Source organism: Elgaria multicarinata, chromosome 1 (assembly GCF_023053635.1).
Source record: "Elgaria multicarinata webbii isolate HBS135686 ecotype San Diego chromosome 1, rElgMul1.1.pri, whole genome shotgun sequence".
Lineage (NCBI taxonomy): Eukaryota > Metazoa > Chordata > Lepidosauria > Squamata > Anguidae > Elgaria > Elgaria multicarinata.
In genome coordinates, this window is record NC_086171.1 from 191,770,348 (window position 1) to 191,797,565 (window position 27,218).

The 27,218-nt window shown below is 43.6% G+C and overlaps 1 protein-coding gene across 1 annotated transcript in view; it reads right to left on the reverse strand.

The window, feature by feature from the left end:
• Positions 1 to 27,218, reverse strand: part of GDAP1L1 (ganglioside induced differentiation associated protein 1 like 1) — a 43,163-nt gene that overhangs the window by 15,321 nt on the left and 624 nt on the right. Inside the window, exons 2-3 of the mRNA XM_063120324.1 lie at positions 11,810 to 12,002; positions 3,576 to 3,749 (exon numbers count right to left, since the gene is read on the reverse strand). Coding sequence (XP_062976394.1) covers positions 3,576 to 3,749; positions 11,810 to 12,002 — 367 coding nt within the window. The remainder of the gene's footprint in view (positions 1 to 3,575; positions 3,750 to 11,809; positions 12,003 to 27,218) is intronic.

Consider the following 27,218-nt stretch of genomic DNA (forward strand, 5'->3'; position numbering starts at 1 on the left):
ATTCCATAGTTTAACTATGCGCCGCTGTGTGAAGAAGTAGTCCCTTTTATTCTGTCCTGAATCTCCCACCAATCAGCTTCATGGGATGACCCCAGGTTCTAGTATTATGAGAGAGGGAGAAAAATGGTTCCCATAATATTCCTATGGAATTCCCTGCCTTTGAAGGTCAGGCAGGTGCCAGCATTGTATTGCTTTCGGCGCCTCCTGAAAACATTCTTGTTCCAAGAAGCTTTCCTTGAATCACCGGCCACGGTTTTATCTGAACCTTGTTCTTTTAAAATAGAATAAAAACACCATTTAAAATATGTTTTAAATCTTTTATTCTATTTGTTCACTGCTCCAAAAACTTTGGACAGGGAGCGGTATGTTAATATTGTAAATAATAATAATAAAAAATAAATATTATCATGCAACCGGGCTCTGAGTGTGCATGGAGATTCTAGACTTCCTGGCTGAGAGAGGTATCAAAGTGTTTGGATGAAAATTGCGAGATTAAACAACAACAACAACAACAGCTTTGCATACTTCTTTGGAGCTTCAGAATCAAGATTCAAAGTTGCCCAATTATGCCTAACATCCATGCCCCGAATCTGCATCTTAGCAACCCTCCACTGAATCGTCCAGTGCTATCCACCAGGTAACAGTGTCTTAATAGGGTCGGGGTGCTGAACCTCTTTCAGTCCAAGGGCCAAATTTCATTTCAGAGAAGCTCTCGAAGGCCGTGTTTCAGTAGCGAGTGAGGCTGCAAAAGCGGCGGGGCCAAAATGCCCCAAATTTATTTATTTATTATTTATTTATTTATTACATTTTTATACCGCCCAATAGCCGAAGCTCTCTGGGCGGTTCACAAAAATTAAAATCATCATAAAACAACCAACAAGTTAAAAATACAAATACAAAATACAATATAAAAAGCACAACCAGGATAAAACCACGCAGCAAAATTGATATAAGGTTAAAATACAGAGTTAAAACAGTATAATTTAAATTTAAGTTAAAATTAAGTGTTAAAATACTGAGTGAATAAAAAGGTCTTCAGCTGGCGACGAAAGGAGTACAGTGTAGGCGCCAGGCGGACCTCTCTGGGGAGCTCATTCCACAACCGGGGTGCCACAGCGGAGAAATGCCAGCATGTTGCAGTTTTCACTGCTTGCTGCCAGTAACTAGGCCATCAGAGAGGCATTTCAACTTTTTAGAATGGGAAGGAACTGCACAATAGCTGGGAAACTACCCAACGATTGGTGGTTGGGGAAAAGAAGGGGGCGTGGAATCCCAGGAGGTCCAGATTCCGCTGCCAGGCCTGAGGTTTTGCACCCGTTTGATAAGCACCACATATCCATCAACAACAATCCCAGCATTACATTATAGTGCCGTTTGCAGTTTAATAAAAGAGGCATTTTTTAAAAAAAATGTCTCACAAATATTTTGTTTGCAAATGTTCATGGAACTGAAAGCAAATGGGATATCTGCATCAAAAACCTAGACCAATTTAACTGTCATGCTGCTTCCAAAGAATCCTGGGAATGATGGCACTGAGGATTCTGAGAATTCTCAGACTCTCTTAGTCCCACTCATAGCCAGAACTACAGGTGCCAAGCAGGCTCCCTGAGGAAGCAGAAATAATTGTTAACAACTTTTAAGTCTTTAGTGCAGATATGTGTTCCTTCTATGTGCAAGCAGGCCATTGTTCTTCGGTAAAGTGAGACAGACTATTCTTCAGCTCTCCCTCCAGACTTGCCCTTCTTCTATCGTCTCCCTTCCCATTTTTTTAAAATTGCTTTGGTCATTCAGAATCTGGATCCTTCAAGCTGTAATTGTCTCTGACTAAGTATAAGACCCGCAGACACTCATGAACATGTGTCTTAAATGGCCAGATGCCTAGGTTGCAGGTACATGGTGTAATAATATAAACTGGGCAAGGCTTAGGATCCCAGAAGGCTAAAATTTCATACAGTCACATCTCTAGCATACAGAAAATTGCAGCTGTACATTATCACAAGTGACAAACATATATTGGGGGTGCCAAGATATTTTATGCAACACTTAGATTTGCTGGGCATATGTTGCTATTACACCAATGTTACCTGTAGCAAATACGTAAATTGCCTTCTTTTAAACATATGTGCAGATGCACACGGGAGCCCTTACAGCAAACACTTCACCTGTTTGCTGCAGGAAACAATGATGTACTCAAGATTTGGGCGGCCCAGTCCATCACGGCTCAGAATAGGACTCATACTGTAGCAAACTCTCATTGAAACTCCCTACCACTACAAATTTGGCAGGTGGCAGCCATTGGGACTTTTACTGCCTACCTTTTCCAACAGTAATTCCTAAGAACGTAATCTTGCCCTCAATATGAAGACTTGTCTTTGTACATTGCTTAGGGTGACCATATGGAAAGGAGGACACAGCTCCTGTATCTTTAACAGTTGTATAGAAAAGGGCATTTCAGCAGATGTCATTTGTATGCATGCAGCACCGAGTGAAACTCTCTCTTCATCACAACAGTTAAAGCTGCAGGAGCCCTGCCCTCTTTTGTGTTTGGTCAAGAGGGCAAGGCTCCTGCAGCTTTAACTGTTGTGATGAAGAGGGAATTTCACCAGGTTCTGCATGTGTGTGGAGAATATAAATAGAGAGAGAGAGAGAGAGAGAGAGAGAGAGAGAGCGCTATATACACACGTGTGCTATAAACCTGCCATGTGTGGCTTCCTACAGTATATTTTCATATACTGAAAGAGAAATGGGTATATTCATACACACACAATTTCCTACACAGGTATGATACTCCAGTACAAAATTTCTCTGAAACAGCTCTTAAAGGAATGCAGCTTATTTTATTATGGTCTATTTACATTTTGATTTTCCCGTTCCTTCATGGGGCTCCTAAAATGTGCATGTTTATACGCATTTTGGTAGATTTTTTTAAACTGAGAACTGCTCTGCAAATGATGTTCCGATCTGCACATAATCCCAGGAAGTACAAAACAGTATTTGCAAAGAGTGAATTCTTATATTTTAATCAATCAACAAATGCAGCACATCTGCATAATTATCGAGAACAAGAGAACATAAGAGCCATGCTGGATTAGACCAGGGTTCCATTTAGTCCAACATTTTGTTCACACCAGCTGCTCACAGGAAATTTACAAGCAGGACATAAGTGCAACAGAACCCTCCCACCTATGTTCCCCAACAACTAGTGTGCACAGGCATACTGCCTCTGATACTGAAGGTAGCATAGAGCCATCAGGACTAGCAGTCATTGACAGCCCCCACAAATTTATCCAATCCCTTTTTAAAGCCATCCAAATTGGTGGCCATCACTACATCTTGTGATAGTGAGGTCCATAGTTTAACTATGCGCTGTGTTATGTACTTCCTTTTATCTGTCCTGAATCACCCACCAGTCAGATTCAAGGGATGGCCTCAGTTTCTAGTATTATGAGAGAAGGAGAAACATGTCTCCCTATTGACTTTCTCCACACCATGCATAATTTTGTACACCTCTACCATGTCTCCCCTTACTCGCCTTTTCTCTAACACTAGGCAGCCCAGCTTAAGTGGCCACTTACTGCGGATCTCAGCTGTAGCATACTTTGGAATCATGGAGTCCATGGTGAGTTCTGGATGGAGAATGCATCCGTGGGTATAGGCATCCATGGGCAAAGAATCCAGGAGTTCTCTGTACTGTATCACTCTGGAGTGAAGGAGGCTCCCTGCTTCAGGAATTAGCTGGGCAACATGATCTGAAATGTAACAAGAAAAACTAAAATTCAAACACTCCTTAGTTACATGTTATGCACTGTTTTTATGAAGGTTTTTTTTTTTTTTAAGAAAATCCAAATGTAATATTCTAAATAAATGACACAAATTATTTGTTGCTCTGGTTCACAAGCTGAATAGGAGCCAACAGTGTGATGCGGCTGCAAAAAAAGCAAATGCTATTTTGGAATGCATTAATACCGTATTTCTTCAATTGTAAGACGCACACTAATTTCAGTACTACCAACAGAAATAAAAACCCTAAGACACACCCGCGATTCTAAGACGCACCCCATTTTTAGAGATGTTTATATGGGAAAAAGTGCATCTTAGAATCGAAGAAATAGGGTAGAAGTATAGCTTCCAAATCACGTGAGGTATTGGTTCCCCTCTATTTGGCACTGGTTCGGCCTCATCTTGAGTAATGTGTCCAGTTCTGGGCACCACACTTCAAGAAGAAGCTGGAGTGGGCTCAGAGGAGGGCAACAAGGATGATCAGGGGTCTGAAAACAAAACCCTATGAGGAAAGACTGAAAGAACTGGGCATGTTTAGCCTGGAGAAAAGAAGACAGAGGGGAGACATGATAGCACTGTTCAAGTACTTGAAAGGCTGTCACACAGAGGAGGGCCAGGATCTCTTCTCGATCACCCCCAAGTGCATAACACGGAATAATGGGCTCAAGTTACAGGAAGCCAGAAATCAGGAAAAACTTCTTGACCATTAGAGCAGTGTGACAATGGAACCAATTACCCGCACTAGAGGCATTCAAGATGCAGCTGGACAGCCATCTGTCAGGGATGCTTTAAGGTGGATTCCTGCATTGAGCAGGGGATTGGACTTGATGGCTTCTAACTCTACTATTCTATGATTCAGCCATGGTTAGGCTGCTAACCCCTTTGTAGCAAATGGTTAATGCACATGTTTAAACCATGGTTATGTAGCCACCATGGTTAGGAATGGTTCACACAACACACTAAGCCATAATGTTTAGTTCAAAATGCTTAACCATGTGGCTTAGCATGTCATCTGAACAGGGTCACTATTGGGCACTTAGGCAATGACAAAGGTAATGAATGGGCAGCATAAAGACTGGAATTGGATGGCCAATATTAATACCATGAAGTCTGGACGGGTATGGAGAGCCTTCATGTGATTGGGATAGCACACCTCTGTAATATATGAAGTAGCCCGGAGACCAGAAGCCTTCTGAGTAAGGAACGAGCTTTTCTACATACAACTTCTAAATATACATCAGATTAGGGAAAGGCAACAGTAATCTGGCACCCTGAGATTTCCCTGACATCCCTTTACCAACAGAGGGCAGTATCTAATTCTGCCACTGTGCTGCTAGGAATGACCACTAGCGCTGCACAACCAGAAACTAGCCAAAAGTACAACTTCTGAAATGGCACAAGGGAGCTCCACTGATTTTCCAGCCCAATGTTAATTAGGATACAGAATTTTAACGGTGGGATGTATGTTCCTTTTATAATTGGATGCCATGCACAAATTCAGCTAATGGAGCTTCCATGAGGCTTCTGGGTAGGGTTGGGGTGGAATCCTTACCAGCTGATTTTTGTTTGTTTGTTTTGTTCATTATACTTTTGTTAGCCACTTAAGGGGAGCCAGTAAACAAAAATGTCAATCCTACCTAAACAGAAAAGCTGGAATCATTCCCCACCCCCATTCCTCAGTTGGTATTTTCAGCATCTTTCCTTCTTCATTATTAATGATATATGCCAGTGTGTTCATGTTTCGTGGTTTTCTAAATTAATCCATGTGACTGATTGGATTTACAATCCTCCAGTTTTTAGAATTATTCTAGCAGCTGCTAATAAATTGCCAATTAAGTCCCTGGCTTGTAGTTTCACTGACTGTTTAAAAAGACCTAAAGGTATAACTGTGGGATCAATAAACAATTTTTCATGTAAGATTTTAACTGTCCATCTCCTTTCAATATATGTATTTCTAAAGTGGATTGTCAGTGTCTAACTGGAAGGAAATGGCATGGTAGGAATGGGTCTCCTCCATCGCGAATGTTTGCCCTTCCTGTCAAAGACCGCCTGCCCATCCCCCAAATGCTTCATGTCAAGATTGTACGAGGAGCGTCATCACACATGGGGGGATCGTGTTTCCTTACCGTCGTTTCTCCACACTTCCTCATTCTTCCCAAAGGGCAAAGAGGAAGTAAACCAAAACCATGTGGCCCATTCAGAAGCCATTTTTATTGCGCTGCTTTTTCTGCACACAGCAGGAGATTGCGTCACATTCCGTTAAAAAGAAGTCGGATTACAAGGGGTCTATTTTGCTGCAGAATAACGAGTGGAAGAAGCGTGAGGCAGACAACGTTGTCGAAAGCACGCATGCACATCCGTAAGTGGGCAGTAGTGAACATGCGATAGAACGTGCGTCTGATGAACTTAGAGGACACTTCTCACCTTTTGCCCTGAAATATCCCCAGCAGCAGAGGACAGTACTGAGTGTACTGAAAGGGGGAAGACTATCAGGTGACCTATGTCTTTGCAGTGTGCTTGCCCAGGTGCTAACTGTTGATGGGCCTTGCTCCTGCTCTACTTTCTTTCTTATGTTTCTTTCGCTTTAAACTGGATTTGGTCTGGACAGACCTTCATGTAGAGGAGGGATGCAGAACCGCCAGTTTGTAGGCCTAATGCAGCTCACTGGCTTCCCTAAGGTGGCCTGCAGAGCCCCCATGGTATTCCTCCAGGGGGTGGGACTTAGCCTCCAAGCCTTGCCCCTTGGAGTATCATCCCCCAGAGGGAATCCCCACTGTTACCTCTTATCTGTTGGGGGAATTCCCCTGTGGACCACTCTCCTGCCCATTGGATCCTGGTGGCAGAGAACTCAGCTGCTTCTAGGAAAAGCAGGGACACTGGGTGACCCTCCCAGTGAAAGCAGAGTCCCTTATTTCATGCTTCTTTCAGTTCAGAGATGGCAGATGGGCAGGGATGATGCATGATGATGACATCAATGAGTGTGGCTATGGCCACCATCCAGCCCACAGAGGGCCTGGTGTGGAGAAATCTCTTCCCCACCCCTCCGACGCCATAAAAGGTTCTGCATTCCTGACATGGAAGATGCTTTCAAATAGAGGACTGTCCTCTCTAAAGTAGGACACATGGCCACCTTAGCCCTGGGCCTCCAGCATTGCAGGGGAGTAAGGCTGTGTTGTCTAACAGGAACTTACAATCATATCACGTTAGAGTGGTTGTTATTTTGAACCATCCACCTTCCCTGGCATTAGCAATTTCTGGCAAATGAACCAATCACTCTGCCATGGCATATTTACAGTGTTTGTCTCTTTAGCGATCGTGGCATCCCCAAAGTAATCCAGGAAATACTACTTTGGTGAGTATGTCGTGAATTCTCTAAGAGGGAAGTGCAGCCTTTCCACAAAGAACTACATTTCCCAGAGTTCCTTGGGGAGAAGGAATGACCATTAAAGTTATTTAAAACAGTGGTATAGATATACCCTTAAAGATTTTTCTCAGTTTAACATATATAGAATATCAAGGTCCACCTTAAAAGATAACCAACCACTCATCCTCAGAAAAAGGCCCTGTTTACTTTCTGTTATCACGCCTTTTTAGTTTTGAGATCTTCTGGCTCTAATCCCAATAGAATATTAGAATTCCTGACCATAAGCCTCTTACTTGCATTGGGCCATATAAAGATTATTCATGCCTTGAATGGTTTCTTAATGGATCATTTCCGAGACTGTTATGATAAATAAAATGCCTCAGTTGCCAATAATACCATAGAAGAGGAGTTTTTCACCTCTCCTTTTCTATTACCTCATTAAGAGAAAATGATTGGTTTTCTAAATCAAGGTCACAGTCAAATAAGGGCAAGTCTTTGCTAAAATAGAAGGAGCAGCATTCAAAAGTGGCACAGCTGCACCTGTAGTCTGAAGTGATACAGTCCCACTACCACTTCAGGATTCTATCACACCATTCTGCTGCAAGTGTAGACAGGGCTTTAGCCCAGGGGCCAAATCCAGCCGTTCAGGACCCCCCAGAAGGCCATACACCTTTATTAATGTCCATCCAATAGTCTACCCCATTGGCTCTGCTGGAAGATCAGCTCCAATGGGCTCTTCCTCTTCGTTATTATCCATTCCACTTGGTTATTATAAGAATTAATATTTCACTTAAGAATCGGTGCCTGTTTTCCTCTTCCTTCCTCATCCCTTTGTCCTTTTATGTCATATTTTTTAGACTGTGAGCCCTGTGGTCTTATTTTTATAGACTGTATGTAAGTCGCTCTGGGAGCTTTTGGCAGAAGAGCAAGATAAGAATTCTTCAGATCAATAAAGAAATGGGCCTTGACTTGGTAAAAAAAACAATGCTGTTCCAACAACTGTGTTGGCAATGAGCATTCGTTCTATAGTGAGCTCCATCACACCAGCATTTTATCGCACTGTCGTCCTGACGTGTTTACCGTTTTGTTCCATGACCCTCACATGACATCATCCCTGTCCTGCAGGCATCTTGCCTCTTCCCCTCCATTTTCTGTATTTTTCTAGGGCGTGGAAAGTACAGTATTTTTTTCTCAGTGTGGGATAAAACCGCCCTTTTGTCCCTGTGTATTGCTATCCTCATGCTATATCACAGAACGACCCTTCTTGGGGGCAGGTGCATTGAAGGGCAATCTTGCTAACGAAGGAGGAGGGTGGGGGAGGTTCTCCTCCAGTGTGCTGAGTCGGTCAAATGGACATTCGCTGTTCTGACCCCATTCTCATTGCTCTATCATCCACCTGTTTCAACTTTCCTCTTTTTTTTGCCTTCCGTACAGTTGCCCAGCCAATGTAACTCTAAATCGCTAAACTTTAGACAACAAAACCAGACCGGGGGGTGGGATGGTGTCCATGTCCATCAACCACAAGAACCAATGAACTGGAGTGGGAAGGAGAAGGAGTGCGTGGCGGCAATACCAGGAAGTGTGAGCTGGTGCAGGTGAAAAGGTAAACAAGGCGAAATAACGCAACAGCGCACGCATGTGAAACTGACCAGCGCTTGACGTGCTAATGAAACGGAGGTAGAAATCGCAGATGCATACCAGGAAAAAAAAGAAGGTGCGATGCTCTTAGACACGACTGCCATATTCCAACAAGCATTGAAAGAGGAAGCACAGATGAGTGGGGGCCCTGTTTACACATATCTTCTGTAACGCTGGAAAAAGAGAGGCTCTACTGTAGGAAGATCAACACTGCTACTCCTGCTGTAGAAAAAGAGCAGAAGCTATCTAAACATGTGTACTTGGAAGTAAGATCCACTGAATTCAATCAATGGGACCTTGAGCGAAGGCATTTTTAAAAGAGATACAGAAATGAGTGCTCAGAGCAGCTGCCTCAGTTGTGGATGAGTCCAGCTCCCTTCTGCTTTCTTACCTGAAATGACACAAGTGCTTACCAGTGAATTATATGCTGGTTCAGTCACTACACTTGTGATCGTCCCACCCCCACCCACCCCGCCACTCCTGCTATGTTTCAGAAGAACGTTGCCTTTCTTCTTCTTATAAGTGCTGCATGGGTTTATCTTTTTTTGTAGTCTATATTCTAAAATGTGACACTGCTTCAGGGATGGGGGGGGGGAGTTGAGATTGCTGGTTGCTGAGGTCTGTGCACAGGCAGTTTCTGCTCAAAACTTGCATGACCATTTCCTTTCAGGCAGAATCTACACTACTGCTTTAAAACCATTTATAAAGACCTTTTTATTCTCCCAGCATTTTAACAATCTATAAATACATTTTAACTTGGTGTTTTAAAGTTATAATTTTGCATTGCTGCTGTTTTTATCTGGCTGAGCTTTTATATTGTATTTTATATTATGGTTTTATACTGTTGTTTTATACTTTGAATGTTTTTAATTTTTGTGAACCATCCAGAGAGCTCCGGCTACTGGGCGGTATAGAAATGTAATAAATAAATAAATAAATAAAATAAAATAAATAGTGACAACTACTGAGGCCCAGGACACACTCCCTATACAGCCATCAAAATGTTTTCAAAGTGTTATATCCTGCTTAGTGTAGATCAGAGTTCGATTCTGGATGGAAAGGTATGTTTGGGCTGAACCCTGTCAGCTGCTTCCAGTGCTCTAAAAATGTTGTGTCTTTCTTCATCCTTACTTCCACATCAGTATGCTTAGAATTGGAATCTCAATTGCGTTAAAAGAAAAGAAAAGAAAAAAGGACCAACACTGTCTACTAATCCAATGTCTCATATTTCACTACAACATTTCCTTTTCCGCTAATATTTGCTGAATGCAGTAACTGTGGGGAGGCGGAAGGAGCTCGTTTGGATACGAGGTACTTGATAAAATAAGAATGCAGTAAAGCTGCCAAGGATCCTTCTTTTGTGGATCTATTTTAAGGCCGTTCTTAAAGCTTGGATGACAGGATCTGTGACATCAGCTGCTACAAAGACCCCATTGAAATGTCACACCTAAGCCTTTGAAGTCTCCCCACCTGACAGTTCTAAAGCTTTGGAAACAGAAAGAAAACACTGAAGGCCACAATGAAAACACCAACACATAGAAATAGATACAGCTCCAGCGTAAACATTAGGCCTTGTGTCAAAATGAAAAATTAGATTGCGATAGTCATGTTTCATAGGATAAGGCCCCTCCATCATTAAGAGGTTAATCTGATGACCGTTTTATCACACAATCACTACTACCCACTTATGGATGTGCACGCGTCCTTGAGACGATGACTTTGCTGTGATCAGGAATGAAAAAAGAAAGATTGAAGATGGCCTTTCCTTCTAAAAATAAATGATACGTTTTGTTTATTCAGTTGTAAGCTATCTCACAGTTCCTTCAACGTCACAAAAAGTCAATATGTGAATATATTGTGATTTCCAGCAGTAGGCTACCTAGTACCCTCCAGTTATTTTGAACTACCTCTCATGCATTCCCAAGAACATGGCCAATGGCCAAGGATTATGGCAGTTGCAGTCCAAAACATCTGGAGGGCACCAGGTTGCCTATCTCTGGATCACTTAAAATAGTGGTCTTCAACTGGTCCAGACCAGAGACCCACCTTGGACTTCCAACCTGCAACTTGGGACCCATTTTCACAAATAAATAAATAAATAAATAAATAATTTTCACAATTTCCCCCCATGCCCAACATGGCAGCATCTGGACTGATCTCGTGATCCACTTTTGGGTCGCAACCCACCAGTTGAAGACCACTGAGTTAAAAAACAGATTGTTAAACAACTAACAATCGTTTATCCTTCTGACAGCCCTGTGAATGATAAGCGCTCTTTTCCCTACTCTGAGTTCCTCATCCTAGACCAGGGATCTTCACTATTTTTTAAGCAGGAGCCACTTGGGCTCGAGGCACTACCACCAAGTCCACTTGTGGGGGCTTTCCTGGGCCCTGGGGGCCTCTTCTCCCCTGCCCGGTCAAGAGACAACACGGAGCACAGGACAGGGCTGCAAGCTTTTTTAGACCTCATCCCCCCCCCCCAATGTCATCCAAGTGCTCTTCAGTCACTCACCAGGCAGGTAAATTTTGACAGGCTCACGTGGTCCTTGGATTGGGATGTCCCCCACTGCCCTCCATTACTAAGAGAGTGCTCTGCTCTACTCCGAGATGCAAAATCTCCCACTGCAGGTCCATGTTGCTCTCTTCCTTGCCTGTGAATTCAATCTTCCCTCCAGCATCTGCACAGTGCGCCACTCCAGCTAGCCTATCATGTTGCTCTTCTCCTCTTCGGATCATGGGCTGATAACTCCTGCATTTCCCCTGTTCACACACAGCTGCCTTACAGCTGATGAGCAGCAGGTTTCTTGACTTCCCACCCCTGACGCTTCCTCCCCTAGCTCAGATCACAGCAAATGGCCCATAGCTAAAGCAAACAACAAGGCAAAGCTAGAAAGCCTTGTGTGTGTGAGTGTGCATGAGTGAATAAGAGGGAGAGAGAGAGAGAGGCAGAGCCCCACATTCAAGGTGATTAGGAGCTGCCAGTGGCCCTCAGCTCTTGGGGTAAAGAACACTTTCCTAGACTATTACCTCCTGTGAAGTTCTTCTCCATGTAATCAATTATCTGATTGTAGTCACTGATGATGTTGTCTCCATGGATGATCACAGGTACCTCTTCCCCAAGATTGAGTCGCATAAACCAGGGCTCCTTGTGTTCAGTCAGTGGCATGCTAACATCCCGCTCTTCACATGGTAGCCCCTTTTCTGCTATGACCAAGCGGACCTGGAGCAAGAAATGAGTGGAAAGATGACTCGGTGCTGCCCACTGGCCTCTAGAAGTATACACTATAAAGAGGTGGCTTTCAACGTTTATCCAAATGACATTTTTTGCACATAACTAGTACTACTACTACTTTCCACTTCAAAACTAAATAGTAAGTGGCAATATTGGTGGTTAACACATGTCAAAACACACACAAAAAGCAACCCACCTCATGAAATTACTGTTCCATCACTGCCCTGAGAATCCTCTATTAAGATCCTATCATGCTTTTCTGTAGTGTTCTGTATTTATGAAACGCTTAACTCGTTTGTATTCATTTGGTAAATAGTTGATACAACTATGATCAGCGTCATCAGATGTGGGGGGGGGAGAATCCCATTTCCTTACCGTCACTCCTCCCTCACTTCTGTGCCATGATACTTCCTCTTTCTTCACACAGGGGAAGAAAGAGGAAGTCAACAATGACCACTTGGCCCGTTCACGCCGCTTTTCCTGCACGTAGCAGGAAATGGCGGCACGTTTTGTTTTTAAAAAATGGATTTAAAGAGTTCTATTTTGTGACGGAAAAAAGGAGGAAGAGTTTTAACACGTTTTAAGACGCATGGGCAGTGGACGTCGTGAAAAGGACTCGCGAACATCCATAAATGGGGAGTAATGAGCATGCGATAAAACGCTTGTCTGATGACACTCATACTTCTTTAAAAATAATTTGTCCTAGTATATCTCACTGCTAATTTGCAAAGAGCTTTGCCATTTTTATTGCCAACTCTGTAAAGTAAGTCATTACTATTCCCATTTTACAAATGGACTAGAATTTGTAACTTGCCCAAGGCACCCCAATAAAGGGTGCTTTATATTTTTTGATTGCACAACAGACAATAAAATATATATATATATATATATATATATATATATATATGAATGATATGATATTTGAAGCATGGTACAAGTATTCCACATGGGGCTGTTATTGGGCTTGGACTTTGTGCAAGCCCCAATCTGTGATTAGCGCTTTTCATTATTTTCCTCTTTAAATCTGGGTTGGTATTCCCAAATAGACAGACAGATACCCATGAATAGAATTTTAATAAACTTTACGGAATGGCATACTCTATAATACAATAATTTTACATGAATTCAAAATAAGAGTTCCAAAACATTTTGGAGGGAATACCAATGGAGCAATAATAGATAATACAGATACCCAAGTGTCATAAAATTATAAATAAACACAATTAAAAAGAGAACGTTTAAGCCAAATTAATGAAAATATAAATTAGGACATTTTTCTGTGAAAAAAGTAATTTCAACTCAGTCAACTAGACAGTTAGAGAAAATGAAGATCCTTATGAAATTAGCACTATTGAGATTATTTTGCAGATATGGGAGAGCAGCAGGCTAGAGACAAATAATTGTTTTGAAAAAAAGTTTAACGTGTTTTAAGAAACTTTTTGTTTCCCAAGGTGTATGCCAGCAATCGACAGAAGGCAGATGTCTACAGGTGGATCACTACCGAATTTCTAGTTGGCACAACCTAAGCATTGGCTGGTCACTGGGATTCTTATCAAGAATACCCAGCAAGGTGGACTTTGGTGTGATCCAGCAAGGCCATCTATACACATAAAGCTCCATCACACTGGGGGTTAACACGCTCCCTACCTTCCCTTCTCCGCCCGTGTTTTCATTCCTCAGTTACTTCATCTTTTCAAAAGAGGAAGTATACAACCAGCACGAGATCCATTGAGTCCACTGCTCTAATGGTGCTGCTTCTCCTGCACACAGCAGGAGAGAACATGATTCTGAGTTTAAAAAAAATATCAGACTGAATTAGGTGGGGGTTTTTTTGTTGCACAAGGAAGGCCAGAAGAGGGGAAGGCACACGGGAGGCAGACGACGTCATGGGAGGGACCTGAGCAAACTCTGTGAGGACCCAGTAACGAGCGTGCAACAAAACGCTCATGGGATGGAGCTTTAATAGTGGTGTCATTCTCTGAGAATGGATCCTTATGTAGCTAAGATTGCACCATTTGTGCTCAAGACGGAAGTATCAGCAGCCTTGAGAGAACTCTAAGGTATGCCGAACTACAAAAAATCTTCAGGGAAACACCCCCTGATGGGAGCTCCCCCCTCAAATCCTATGACCAGGGTTGAGCATGCTCAGTGAGAATGCTGACTGAGGTATGTATGTGTGTGTTGGGGAGCATAATGGAATGAAATACATTTCCTCTTGCTTTGTAAATACAAGATCCACTGGTGGACCACAGGACCTCTAATAATAATTTAACAAATAGACTTCGCAAGACTGAAGTCAGACCACCTTTGGTTTACATGTACACACACACAACCTCTCTTTTATTCTATTTACCAATAGCTTAGTTACTTGAAACCATTTTGTAGTTTGTAATGATAGGGGAAAACAAATGTAGGTCAAAGGAAAAAGTAATAATATAAAATCTGGGATGTAATAGCTTTGGTGAACTGACAGCATATTTTAAAAAAAGAACAGTGTTTAATTATAAGAAAATGGATGTCTGCAGTTTGGTAATTAGTTATATAACTAGTCCCTCTGAAGTGAATATCAATGATCATGTCTTTTTCAGTTTTGTTTAATGTGTGATGTGGTTTATATTATCTAGAAGTAAGTATTATTTATTGTGTATTTCTAAGGAATTGGCTAATTTAAGCAATGTAGAAAATATTTTTTAGAAGTATTTTGTTCCAGTGCCACCTCTGGTTAAGCAGGTTTTGCTCGTAAACAATATAAAACCTGTTTGGTAGAGGTGACAGTAGGATGTGTGAACACACCGTGACTAATCCCTAGTTCAAATTGCCTTCATTTCTCTGAAAAGACTGTTGTCTCTTTCTCTGGTCTAACACTCCATCTCTGCTAGCAGTGGACTTTTAAAAAGAGCTAAAATCACAAAGCTATCACGAAGATCAGGATCTGTAACCACCATTTAATCGCTGCTAGCCTGGCCAGTTCTCCAGGTTAACAAGCGTTTGCCCTTTCTTTAATCTATGTACCATCGCTGGCTTAATTTTGCTTCCAGCCTGTGTCCCAACTATGATGTGTCCCACATACCTGCAGTCCTCTTTGTATTCAGCTTTGGCCAGCTTAATTCATCAGCCTGTTTCAACAGCAAAGCACAGAATTACAGGCCTAAAACGAGAAAAGAGCTGGCCCCAGTCTGCCAACCCTCTGAGTATGCTGAGCTGAGTTGAGCTGAACTGAGTCATGCCGTGACTGATCAATCTCTGGTAAACAGTGTATGGTAAGCAACTGTTTTCCTACATGGAGATTAGCTGCTTGGATAGTCAGGGGGTTACCAACAGCATTGCAACAATATATATTTTTAAAGCTGCCTGCCTTCTCTCCTTCAAAAGACCTCCTTGAAACTCGTTTCTTAACATATTTCTTGCCACCTTAGATTCACCATATCACCTCCTCCACTCCAGTGCCACCTATCCATTCACACCGCTCACTGAAGATTCCTGACTTCTTGCACCTTCTCTGCTGTGCCCATTAGTGAAGACTATTCAATATAAGCTTTTGGAATAGGGACTATGACCTCTCCTATGCTCAATATCGCCACTACAGCACCTGCCACAACAGAAGTATTAAGTATTTATTTGTTATCAGTATTTTTATATCTCCCTTCAACTGTGTTCCCAGGGCACTTTACATAAAAATAATAAAACAAAAGTCATAATTGGTGTATGTTCGGAATATTACTCTGCATTTGAGAATCTATCAATATGTTTGGAGTGTGTGTTTGTGTGTAGTGGGGATGCAGGTGGAGAGCTCTACATTTGACTGTGCTCCCAATTCCAAACTGCTCACATGTAGAAAATTAGTACATCAAGGAGAAGGCTAGGTTAGAGTTCTTCTTCCAAACAGGGTAGCTTTTCTGGGCACTAGGCGGTAGATTTTTATTTTATTTATTTATTTATTTTTCAGCAGCAGGGGAGCATTCAAATATGTTACAGCCCATGCCCTGAATTCTGAAATGCCACAGTCCCCAAAGGATTGGACCACTCGAATAAAATGTATAGATGACTGCTGCCTATGAGACCTCTTGTTTTTTGCCAATGAGACGTGCAGGGAATTGTATTATACAGAGCAAGAACCCTGTTGCGATCCAGACACGTTCTGCTTAAACACCTTCATTACACCAAAGGGATTGAACGGCTCTGACAGTTCTCTGAGCTATGTCCCCCACCCCCTGCCTGTTTTTTTTTTTAATCCAATCATGTACTGGTTTGCTACCTTTAGCTGGCAAAAGCAATGAATGTGGATAAAACCCTTAAGCTTCTGCCTGATTGGATTGATGGTTTCATCACCAGATTATCTAGCCATCGGACTGCGAGAGGGGCATTTCATTTGGTTTAGCCAGAATACGATTCTCTCTAGCATGTGCCAGGATCTGCTGAGACAGGAAAGATGCATTCCTTTGCCGCCCACGCTGCTCAATAGGTTTGCACCGGGGCCGAGTGGGGGAGAACAGTATAACTCAGCTGCCTTGGTAAGCATCTCTCTCGTCTTACAGTCTACAATATAGTCTATAACATTCAGAGTCCCCTCGTGAAAGAAACTAGCAAGAACAAAGATGGATCAGGTTTTCTGACTTGTAGATACTATCGAATCTCACCTAGCACACAGCCGGAGCTGCGAAATTTTGCTTCTTAGATTACTGCCTAGAAGTCACTTTTGTGTTGGAATTAGCATGATAGCCACATCTAGGTCATAACATGTGGTGACCCTTCCATGCATACAAATTGCTGAAGGCACACATGCTCCGGAAAGCCACCGTCAACCAGCTTCCACTCACATCTGCAAAGTGCAGTTTACATAGATTGCGACGAGAGAATCATGTAGTTTTGGACTGGGTGTTGTATGTGAAGCAACTTTAAGTAACAGCAATAATATTTAGCAATTATACCATTTGGTTTAATTACCAAAAGTACTTCATATATATTATCTTATTAATGCATTAAGCTTACAGCAGCCCTGTAAGGTTGGCCACTGAAGCTAAGAGAATACTGATCTCTGGCTGAGGTGATATTTGGACAAGGAAAGAAGACCTCAAAGGGACACTGGGGCCCTGTCTTTACGGCTGTGCTTTGGCACTGTGAGGCATTTTGCACTGGCACTTGCATTCCTTCCCCACATCTGCATGGGAAAGAAGGCAAGTGCAAATTTTCCGGCCCTGTGCCTCTGGAAAAGTAAAACAAAAATGGGGGGGGTAGGAGAGGAAGGAGGCCGTTCCTCCCCACCCTTTTTTAATTTTATAATCTGTATCTGTGGAGATCCGCAGATACAGATAATAAAAATAAAAAACCGGGGGGAGGGGAGGAACGAGGCAGCCAGAGAAGGCCGTGAGAGGGACTGGGCGAACCGCATCTCCTCCCTCTGACTGCCCGTTCCTCTCCACTCACCCCCATTTCTCTTTATTTTTATTATCTGTATCTGCAGAGCTCTGCAGATAGATAATAAAATTAAAAAGTGGGGAGGAATGGCCCATTCGTCTACCTCCCCCCCTCCATTTTTTAATTTTTTTTTTACTTTTCCAGAGGCACGGGGCCGCCCGTGGCAACCAATCAGGGGGCACCATGGGCTCCGCTGTCAAAAAAAGTCGGGGTAAGTGCCCGACTTTTTGGAAGCGGAGTTTCCAGGGTTTGCCCCCGGATGGCTTCGCAACAGCGGCTGCGTCATGTAGATGACATACCGCTACTGCGAAGCCACCCCGGAGCAAACCCTTCATGTAGACCTGCCCTGGGTGTAATTTCTTTGGTGCAACGTATTTCAACACTCACACAGTCAGTTTTCTTTCAGGATACTGGTTTGGGATAACTTTCTGTGAGATAGATTCAAATTCCTGTTCAAATTCTAGCTCCCGCACTGGGTTACAGAGGTGATAAGCAGGTTTCACTTGAATTTAGTTTGACTGACAGTGGCTCTCCAACATCTCATACAGGGGGGTCTCTCTCAGCCTTACCCTCTGGAATACTTAACTGGAAATGACAGGGTTGGATGGGGAAATTTTGTATGCAAAGCCTGTGTTTGACCACTGATAGGTTTTTAGGCTAAATGCTTCCAATGATTCAGAATAGGCTCCAGTCCCCTGAGGCAAGAAGACATAAAGCATCCCTGGCAGAAGAATGCTTAGTGTGTGTTTTGGTTTAAAATCTCCAGTAGAGACCCTACAGTCTCTCAACACACCTGATTGCCAACTAATCTAATACGTGGAGTTGGCGGTTTCAAATGTACTAAGACTCATTTCATTCCACCCCCTCACTTCCAGCGCTGCAGCAAAAGCTGCATTTCAGTGCTGCTGGTTCTCGGTGTTCTTTAGGCACACAGAACACAAGCCAATTATGAGAAGTTGAAGCAAAAGTAATGAGCCGAATAAGAAATAAAAGTCTGGAAATACAATTTGGGCAGAGCACTTTCCCACATAAGCTCACCAGTCACAGACTTACATCACATTGGTTACAAAGTGTTTGGGAAAAGACGGTGCAAGATGAGCATTCCCATTTATTCTAAACTAGTAAAAAGCTCATTGACAAAGGCTGGGGATATTATGGGATTTGTTCTATGTACATGCAGCTCATTCTGCATGCCAAACAGGGCAGAAGAATCTTGTCCATCTCCCTGAGATAAGAGAGTGCATCCCAGAATGCATGTTCTGAACTGGAGTGCATTCAGGCTACAAAATGCATATTTATAGTGTTATGGAGGCACACTCACTACAGTTTGAGCACACTTAGTCCATATTCTGCCCCAGATCAAGCTCAAAGAAACCTGATCTAGTTTTCAGCAGAAACAGGATTTGCATGGCTTCGACTGCCAATCACAAATGTACCTCCTCTCAGCAGAGCTGTGCTTGGTGCTAATTTGCTGGCTTCTATGTCAATAATGAAACCACCTCCCCTCCTTCTCAAAGCAGGTTTTCAACAGTAAAATGCTAACAGATTAACCAAATAAAATGCTGAACAAATGTTTGATTAGATGATCATGAAAGGAAGGTGGATGGATCAGCAAGCAGTATCCAGTTTGGATACTGGATATGTAAAAGTACATGTAAACTCCCCCCACCCTTGTAAAAGTTAGGTATATCCGCTACATTGCCAAGCAGCATCATACTGTGACTTTCTCTGTCTTTGCTCCTTGCCACAGGCCACCACTGATGGGAGTGGGGAACATATCTCATACCATTATGGCACTGAGCGGCATCAACATATGGTATCCTTGGGCATGCTGCTGAGGACTAGCTGTTTAGTAGGGCCCACTGCTGAGGACTAGCCTGGGCCTCCATTTTACAAAATGGCTGGGTCTGGGAGCCACCATTTATATTTCCCACAATTTTCCTGAGTAGAGTCACTTTGAGGCATTGTGGGAAATTAAAATGGTGGCCCTTAGCCTCTTAGCACTGATTCTGTTCCCTGTTGTCACTTTCAGGTAAATCTGTCAGGGCCTATCAGTGTAGGAAAAAGTCCATAGCATTTTACAGGGGGAGGGCTGAAACACAGAGCTAGCCCTCATGGTGAGAGTGTACCTAAATATGATAGGGCTGGAGAGAACTAACCATGGGGGTGGTGTTTTGGGTGGCATCTTAGTGGTGGACATAACATCATCTCCTTCGTGGGCGTACTGAGGTGAAAGAGCCAGCCATGAGGTGGTGTTCTCTAAGGCCTGGCCTAGCCTCTGCGATCAATGGAAATTCTCAGAGAGGAGGTATTGGCCCCTTTAGGACCTGTAAGTGGGGTTACTTTCAGATCCTGAGCAGAACTGTGCCTCACATTTCATATCCACATCTCATTGAAATGCCAAAAAGCATGCCGTTCGCTAGAGGAGGTTTGCATCCTCCTGTGGGGAATGTGCATTTCCTTCGGGAATATGTGTCTCCGCAATTCAAATGGGATGCAGAATATTTATTTATTACATTCTTCAACTGCGCAATAATCCATGTTTGCTGGATAGTGTGCAATACATTAAAAACATAAAATGTTCTTAGAGCAACGAATTTAAAACAAAACATAATAAAACCAAGCTAAAGAGCAGCAGATAAACATCTGGAGAGCTTGGAGAAGGCTGCAAGACGGGTGGTGCTGGAGCAGTTTTTTGGACACCAGAATTGATGTGGACTGTAGCTACCCAGGACTTCTTGTGTCCACACTGAGGAGCCCCAAGAAACTGTAACACATCCACACCTTGCAATACATTCACAATATAAAAAGCAAAAACAGCAGCAATTTAGGCATATACACAGAGATATATTATTATGGGCTCCCTATTCACAGAAATGAGTAACAGCAACAAACCCACTACAATATTGTGCAAAGAGACCCTAAGGACCACACTAAATGTTAAACTGCCGACACTTGTAACATTGTCCTGATGTTTTATTTCAGTGGAAAGCAGTGAAGTCCCAGTGAATGCAAATCACTGGGAAACACTGTCTAACCTTCTGAACATGGATTTAAGTGACTACCTAAGTTTAAACAGTTAAAAGGAAGGGCTATGTAGCAGGTGGCTAACAAGCAACTCTTGAGATAACAATCAATGTTCTGCTAAAAAAAATAAATCTTGCTAAAAGTGAGATAGCAAATTTGTTTACCAGAGAACCTCTTAAACAAAATTAGCCATATGAGATTAGCAGTTAATTTATATATGGGGCTGTCAATTAAGAGTATAATTAAACATAAGGCAAAGAAACTAATTACACAAAAGATTTTGCCTTGAAGACGTGATACTGACAAAACTGATCAATCCAACAAGGATGCGTGTCCTAACCATATCTAATCAATGAGCGGTGAATTACACAACCACAAATAGAAGGCAATGAAATTCATGGAAAAGTTTGTTCTGAGTGTTTTATTTTAGAATTCAATCCTTTCCACCTCTCTGTCTCTCTCCTACCATCCGCACTCCTGCAGTTTCCCAGTCAAAACTTGGGGTTGTTTTCCATGGTGGCCAGATGTCCTATTCATAGAGGGCAGTCCTCTATTTCAAGAGCGATCAGAGAACAGACCTCTTTGAAGATGCCCTCTAATTGAAGGACTGCCCTGTCCAAATCTAGTTTAGAGATAAAGAATCATGCGCAAGCCGGGAGAGCAGGAGCCTTGATGTTGTCCGTCAAAAGCTAGCACCTGAACAGCCTTTTGAGCAGGCAGGCACACAGTCTTCCCCACTATTGTGAAATATATCATATTTCTATTTAAGATATAGTCACTCTCTCTCCTTGTGGAGACTAGGCCTCTCAGTGGTTATTAGTCACCACAGCAAAATGGACCTTCAAGCTCAGAAACTGTATGTCTCTGAATACCAATTGCTGGTTGGCATACAATGGTGGAGGCCTTCATATCCTGCTTGCGGACTTCCTGGAAACATCTGGATGGCCATAATAAACCAGGAATGGGGAATGTTGGGCCCTACAGATGCTGTTGGGCAGCAACATCCAGTGATAGCTCCAGGTTTTTCAGGGCCTTTGGGCAAGACACCTTCAATGCCAACCCTTCCTCAGTGAGTCTACCTTCTCACCAGCTCCTCCTCCTCTTTCTCACTGTTGCTGCCACTGACATCTGTTGCTGCTCCTTCTTACCACTGTTGCTGTCTGGGCCTGAACAAGTGGCAGGAGAACAAGCAGGTTGCAATGGTGAAGAGGAGCAACTCCAGTGGGATCTTGCCTTGGGTGTGGACCCTTAGCAGGAGCCCAATCAGGCCTATCCTTGAAGCCATCTCTGCTCCCATCATACCTCATCATTGGCCAGACCGGCCCGCCATTACGTGGGGTCAATCACCCATATCAGGCGGTGGAGCAGGAAAGAGCGGGAAATTGTGCTGCTCTCCCCACTGCCACTGCCACTGCCTGCCCATTTGAACAGTTTCTCCCTCACTTGCTCAGGCAGCAGGCTAGCTGTTTGCACCTGCCTGCCCTCTTGCCCCTGCCTTGTCACCCAGCCATTGTGGGGCTCCTACAAGCTATCCTGGGAGACTGGCCCTGGCTGACCTCTCCCAGGAGTTCGCTGGATTCGCTTGCGATAGTTGGTGCACAGGTGAAAGTGGTGGCCACACCAGCAGGAGCAAGCAACCAGCTGAGCTGGCCAGCCAAGCAAGTGAGGGGGAGGCCAGCCAGGTGGAAGGAAGGACTCATCGCCAAGAATGGTAGGCTGGCCAGCTGGCTGGGGTGGGGGCATACTGCCACCTCACTTCAGGCAGCAATATACCTTGTGCCAGGTCTGCCATTGGCTATGCTGGCTAGGGCTGATGGGAGTTGCAGTCCACCAACATATAGAGGGCCACACATTCCCCAGCCCTGACATAAATGGAATGCTGGATAGATCAACCTTTGGTTTGATCCAGCAGGGTTCTTCTGAAGTTCTCAAGATGATGCAAATAACAAGGGGGCCAACGTTTCGTACCTTGCTACATGGCTTAACATGACACCTTCACAACGATAGTGTAAGTGTGTGTGTTGCTATATGACATAAATGGAAAGAATTGCAAGATGAGAAGAGACACACACACCCCAAACATTATATAAACATTAAGGCAAGGGTCACATATCCTTGAGCAACTGGCTCATGCCCTCCAGATAAGAGAGTGCACCTCTTACAGAGCAAAGACCAAAATCCACCATGCAAGAGATGCCCATAGGAACTGATTGACCAAGTGCATTTAGTTGCATGCATCATGCTTTGCTTGCGAGCATGGCCTCTTTTCGAATAGACGGCTCAGCTTTAGAACACACAATAAAGATGACAGGGTCAGGCTGGGGCAGACTGGACAGAACCCAGAACTAAAGGGTGTCAATCTCCATCTCAGGTTCCCTGAGGTCAGTGGATAGACCTGTAAGCTACAGTGCAGCAGGAAAAAAGGTATACTCTGCTGACTAGGCCAAGCTCCCAGTATTTTTAACAGAGGCATTGCTAATCCATAGGCTTCATACAGCTGTTATGGTTGACTCCTGTCTCTTTTTATTTATTTTATTTGTTTACAGCATTTATATACCACTCCACATCAGAACAGATTCTGGAGCAGTTTTGCACTTGAATAGGGCTCTGAGGCTTAAACACAACATAGGGTGAATTGTCAAAAAAGAGGAAACAAGAGGACAGCAATTTGCATAACATTTGCACATGCCAATGTATATGCACAAATGCAAATTTATAAATAGTTTTTATAACTTAAATGCAAATACAAATACCATAATGTGGAAGACTGTAACCAGCCTACAGGCCTGCCTTTTCAGTCTGCTGTTGATGGACAACATTCCTAATGGTTCTTTATCTTTAAATTGGAATTGGATAGGAGAGCCCTTCAAATAGGACACTGTAAAAGAGGACACATGGCCACCCTAACACGCAGTGGGATACTAACTTGCATCTCAGTCTGAGACCATGAGGTTCCTGGTTCCTAGCACTAAAGTTCCTGACAAAAAAGAGTGCTCTTGACCATGTGCAAAATTCCTGTCACTCCCCATTCATTAGCCATAACTGATACCCATCCATTGGGGTTAGGAAGATGAGATTCCCAGTTCAGAGGAAATTATTTTCAGGCAGACCTGAGCCCCAACCTATTTTCTGAGAAATGAAGCATTGGTTACAAGGAAAAAAATTGTTCGAGCTGTGAACTCACTGTGGCTTTGGGCAGGTTGCTACAATCAATAAATGAGATTGTTGTTAATATCACTAGTATAATTCATTTCTATTGACCTTTTTGAAGTCAAAATGCTTTATAACTCTCTCTGTGCCTCAGTTACCCAGGAGGAGGAGGAGAAGAAGAACTTTCTCAGGATGTGAGGCTGGAAGAATTCTAAATCAAAGAGCTTAATCAGTGGATGTTATTTACTTCTTAGCTAAACTGGTTAACAAGCAGATTATCAGTCTAGTACATGCTAATTTTGGTGAGTCAAATAATCAATTCACGTATAGGGAGAACTCTAGACCAGAGGTACACAGGGCCGGTGCTACCATAGAGGCCCCTCAGGCGGCCGCCTAGAGCGCCTAGCTAAGAGGGGCGCTGGGTGCTGCGCAGCACTCACGTGTGTTGTTGGCTGTGAGCTGGCCCGGCCCAGCCCGAGAATTCAGCTGGGCCTGGGCGGGCAAGTTGGCGCCCCATGCCCGCCCAGCCGAAGCGAAGCCAGGGACGCTGGAGTGGGGTGGGATCCACATTCAGACTTCTGCCTGGAAGCCGCCCTCCCAGAACCACTCTAGCTGCCCAGAAGCCGCCCTCCTAGAGCTGGGAGGCCGCCGCTGCCAGAAGAAGAAAAAGCACGTGGCAAGCTCGACCCTGGCCCAAGCCAGCCTCTGCCTTACTCCCAAGGAAAGGGCACCAGGTCGCCTCGCCTCTCTCCTCAAACAGGCCACAATGTCCAGGCAGGAGGGCAAGCGGGATTCCCTCTCCCTTCTCCCAGGAAAGCTAGGGACTTGTGGACTCCTCGCAAGGCAAACGCTCCTGCTTCCCAATCCTGCGCGCGTGGATCAACGGGACTTGCATCTGAGAAAGCATTGCACCGGTAGGCACCATTGCATCCCGATCCGCCTATGCCTCCTTACTCGGAAGCCTTATTCCCCCGAGTAAATGTGCGGAGGAGATCGGGACGCCAGGCTGCATAGTGGGTTGCGTTTGCACAGAAGTAAGTCCGGGTGAATTCCAGACGGCTCGGTCCCAAATCGAAGTGAGCCAATCCCAGCTCTCCACTCGGCGCACATATTCGGACTTCCGTGCAATTTGGGGGGGGGTGCAAGTAGCTCGCCTTGCCTAGGGCGCAAAATAGTCTGGCACCGGCCCTGGAGGTACACAACCGCCCCCCTCCCCAATTCTAGGCCTGAGTTGCAACTTTCTCTGGTTCCCCAGCCAGCGATAATGATAAAGATTACTTTTTGTGTCTTCCCCTTCCTTATTATTATTTATATAGCACCATCAGTGTATATAAATATACACTTCCTCTATAAGGAAATTCCAGAATATCTAAAGTACACTATTGATTCTCTCCAGCTCCATTCCCAGCTATAGCTACAGTTGCCTTTTGCTTCCACCATCCAGACAAAACTTCCCAAACTCAAATTAATGGTTAACAGCTCTTTCCTCACTTGTAGCAGCAGTGAAGAAAAAAATGTTCTATATCAGGATTGCTGGGATGTGTGCACAGCCCCTGAATTCCAAGCCAGCATCACATGCAGCCCTTGGAGCGGAAAGGGTCATGTGCCCCTGGATTAGATCAAACCACAAACAAAACAACACTGACAAAACTTCCTTGGGGACTCTAAACTCATATCTATTTATTCAGCCCTACCAGGAACTTCTTAAAATAACATTCGATTCCACAGGGAGTGTAAAAATCCACATAGCTGTCAATAATATGTGGAATATGGAATATAGCTTTTAATGTGAAATCTAGAAACCAAGAACTCACATTTTCTATTTTAACATCAAGTTTCTAGTTCTCTTGGGAATCCTTGAAACTGTGTTGCTAGTTTCTGCTAAGGAAGAAAACAGATGGTAGCCCTAGGCCTCTTTAGCTGACATAGCATTCAATGATTTCTCTGACTTAGGTGGTAAACTTATGCATAGTTATTTGGAAGTAAGCCAAGATGAATGGAAGAAGACTTAATAAACATGCATTGGATTGACTGTTATTGTCTTTGTGTTTACAGATCTCGTTCATAAGTTGTGCCCATCTTTCTTTTCCATTTCCCAGACCAAATATGTACAAATGGAGAAGAAGCTATAAGAACACCTTCAAGTGCTTTGTTTCAGAGCCCATAAGACCATTTGCCTCTGGTGTTATCAGTTTATAGAAGGAGTGAATTTGACTCCTCAGCTGGCCAGGATTTTTCTCTCCTCTATCTGTTAAAGTAAATTGCTTTAGATATTGGCACATTAATCGTATGCCCTGGCCACAGTATTGAAAAGAAAGAGAAGAAAAGCTACCAGTCACTACTGTAAGCATCATCCTGATTCAGTGTGTGGCACCTTGATAGCATTTATGGGTGCTTATAGTCAGCCCTATAACATGCTCTGTTTTTGTATGGACCAAAATGAAAGTGGAGCTAAACCAAACACATTCTGAGCATGCTAGGCTTTGACATTTGATCCTTGATCTGACGCAGAGCTGTAAGGGGATGGAGCCTTTCATCCACACAAGGAGGATGAACTTGCTACTAGAGGGGCGGGGGACCCTTCTTTGCAAGCAATTTCAAACAAACCCCAAACAAGTCGTCCAAGTGGAGACTCAGATAACAATGTCACATTGGTGTGCTGTCACTTTAACTGTTCAATCGGCTGCCTATGGAGTCCTATTAAATCTGGCAGAGGTGGGGCTTGCTCTGGATTAGTTGTAGAAAAGCATGTATGAGTGGCTGATTAACTGTTTCCTTCCCAGCCGGAGAGAAAAAGCCATATAAAGGAAGCCTCTGAAAGGAGATGTTGGATCGTGCAAGAACAGAGGTGTGAAAGACGGGGGAGGCTGCGAGTTTGATGATTTTGCAGGCGCTGCAAATGCATAACAAGCCCTTGATGTGTCCCCAGTCCAAGTGGAAGAGCTGAATGTTTGCCTGCAATTCTGCTCCATGGTTTACTGTGGGATTTCTTTTGTGCATGCATACCTCTCAAGCCCTCGTCCCACTTAGCTTTTCTCAAGAAGAGGTGATTTTACTCCAGGAGGAAATCAGAGGCCCTGATGCCTTGAGGAAACTTGCCCATTCATCTTCTTCCTTATGCATAATTCAGCTCCCATATATAATGAATGCCCAGAGAAATGGCTGGTTTCTCTGTGTGTGCGTGCCTGGCTATGAAAAATAAAGGTCAGATGTGCTTCATCCAGTGTAAACTCCTGCACTGGACTAGGCATGAAGCAAGCAGAAATCAAAAGTGGAATACCACTTGCACACAAAAATCCTCAAGACAGACATACCCAAGAGTCCAGGAAACAGGATGTCAGTCCTGGTCCTGCAGTATCAGAAGTCCATGGGCGGTTTGGTACAATTTGGAGACCTATGCAAAGTCTTGCCCTACAGCGTACATACAGCAACTCGGTTCCATTGTATGTTGTCACACTTGCCTCCAGCCTGATCTGCCAAAGATTTGAGGATTCATTTTTCTATGCTGCTGCTCTCTCTCCCCCCTCCAATTCATTCTGTCTTTAGCCCAAAGAAACAAACCATCGGGAAACCTCTCCAAACACACCCAGAAAATCTGACCCCCAAAGCAGA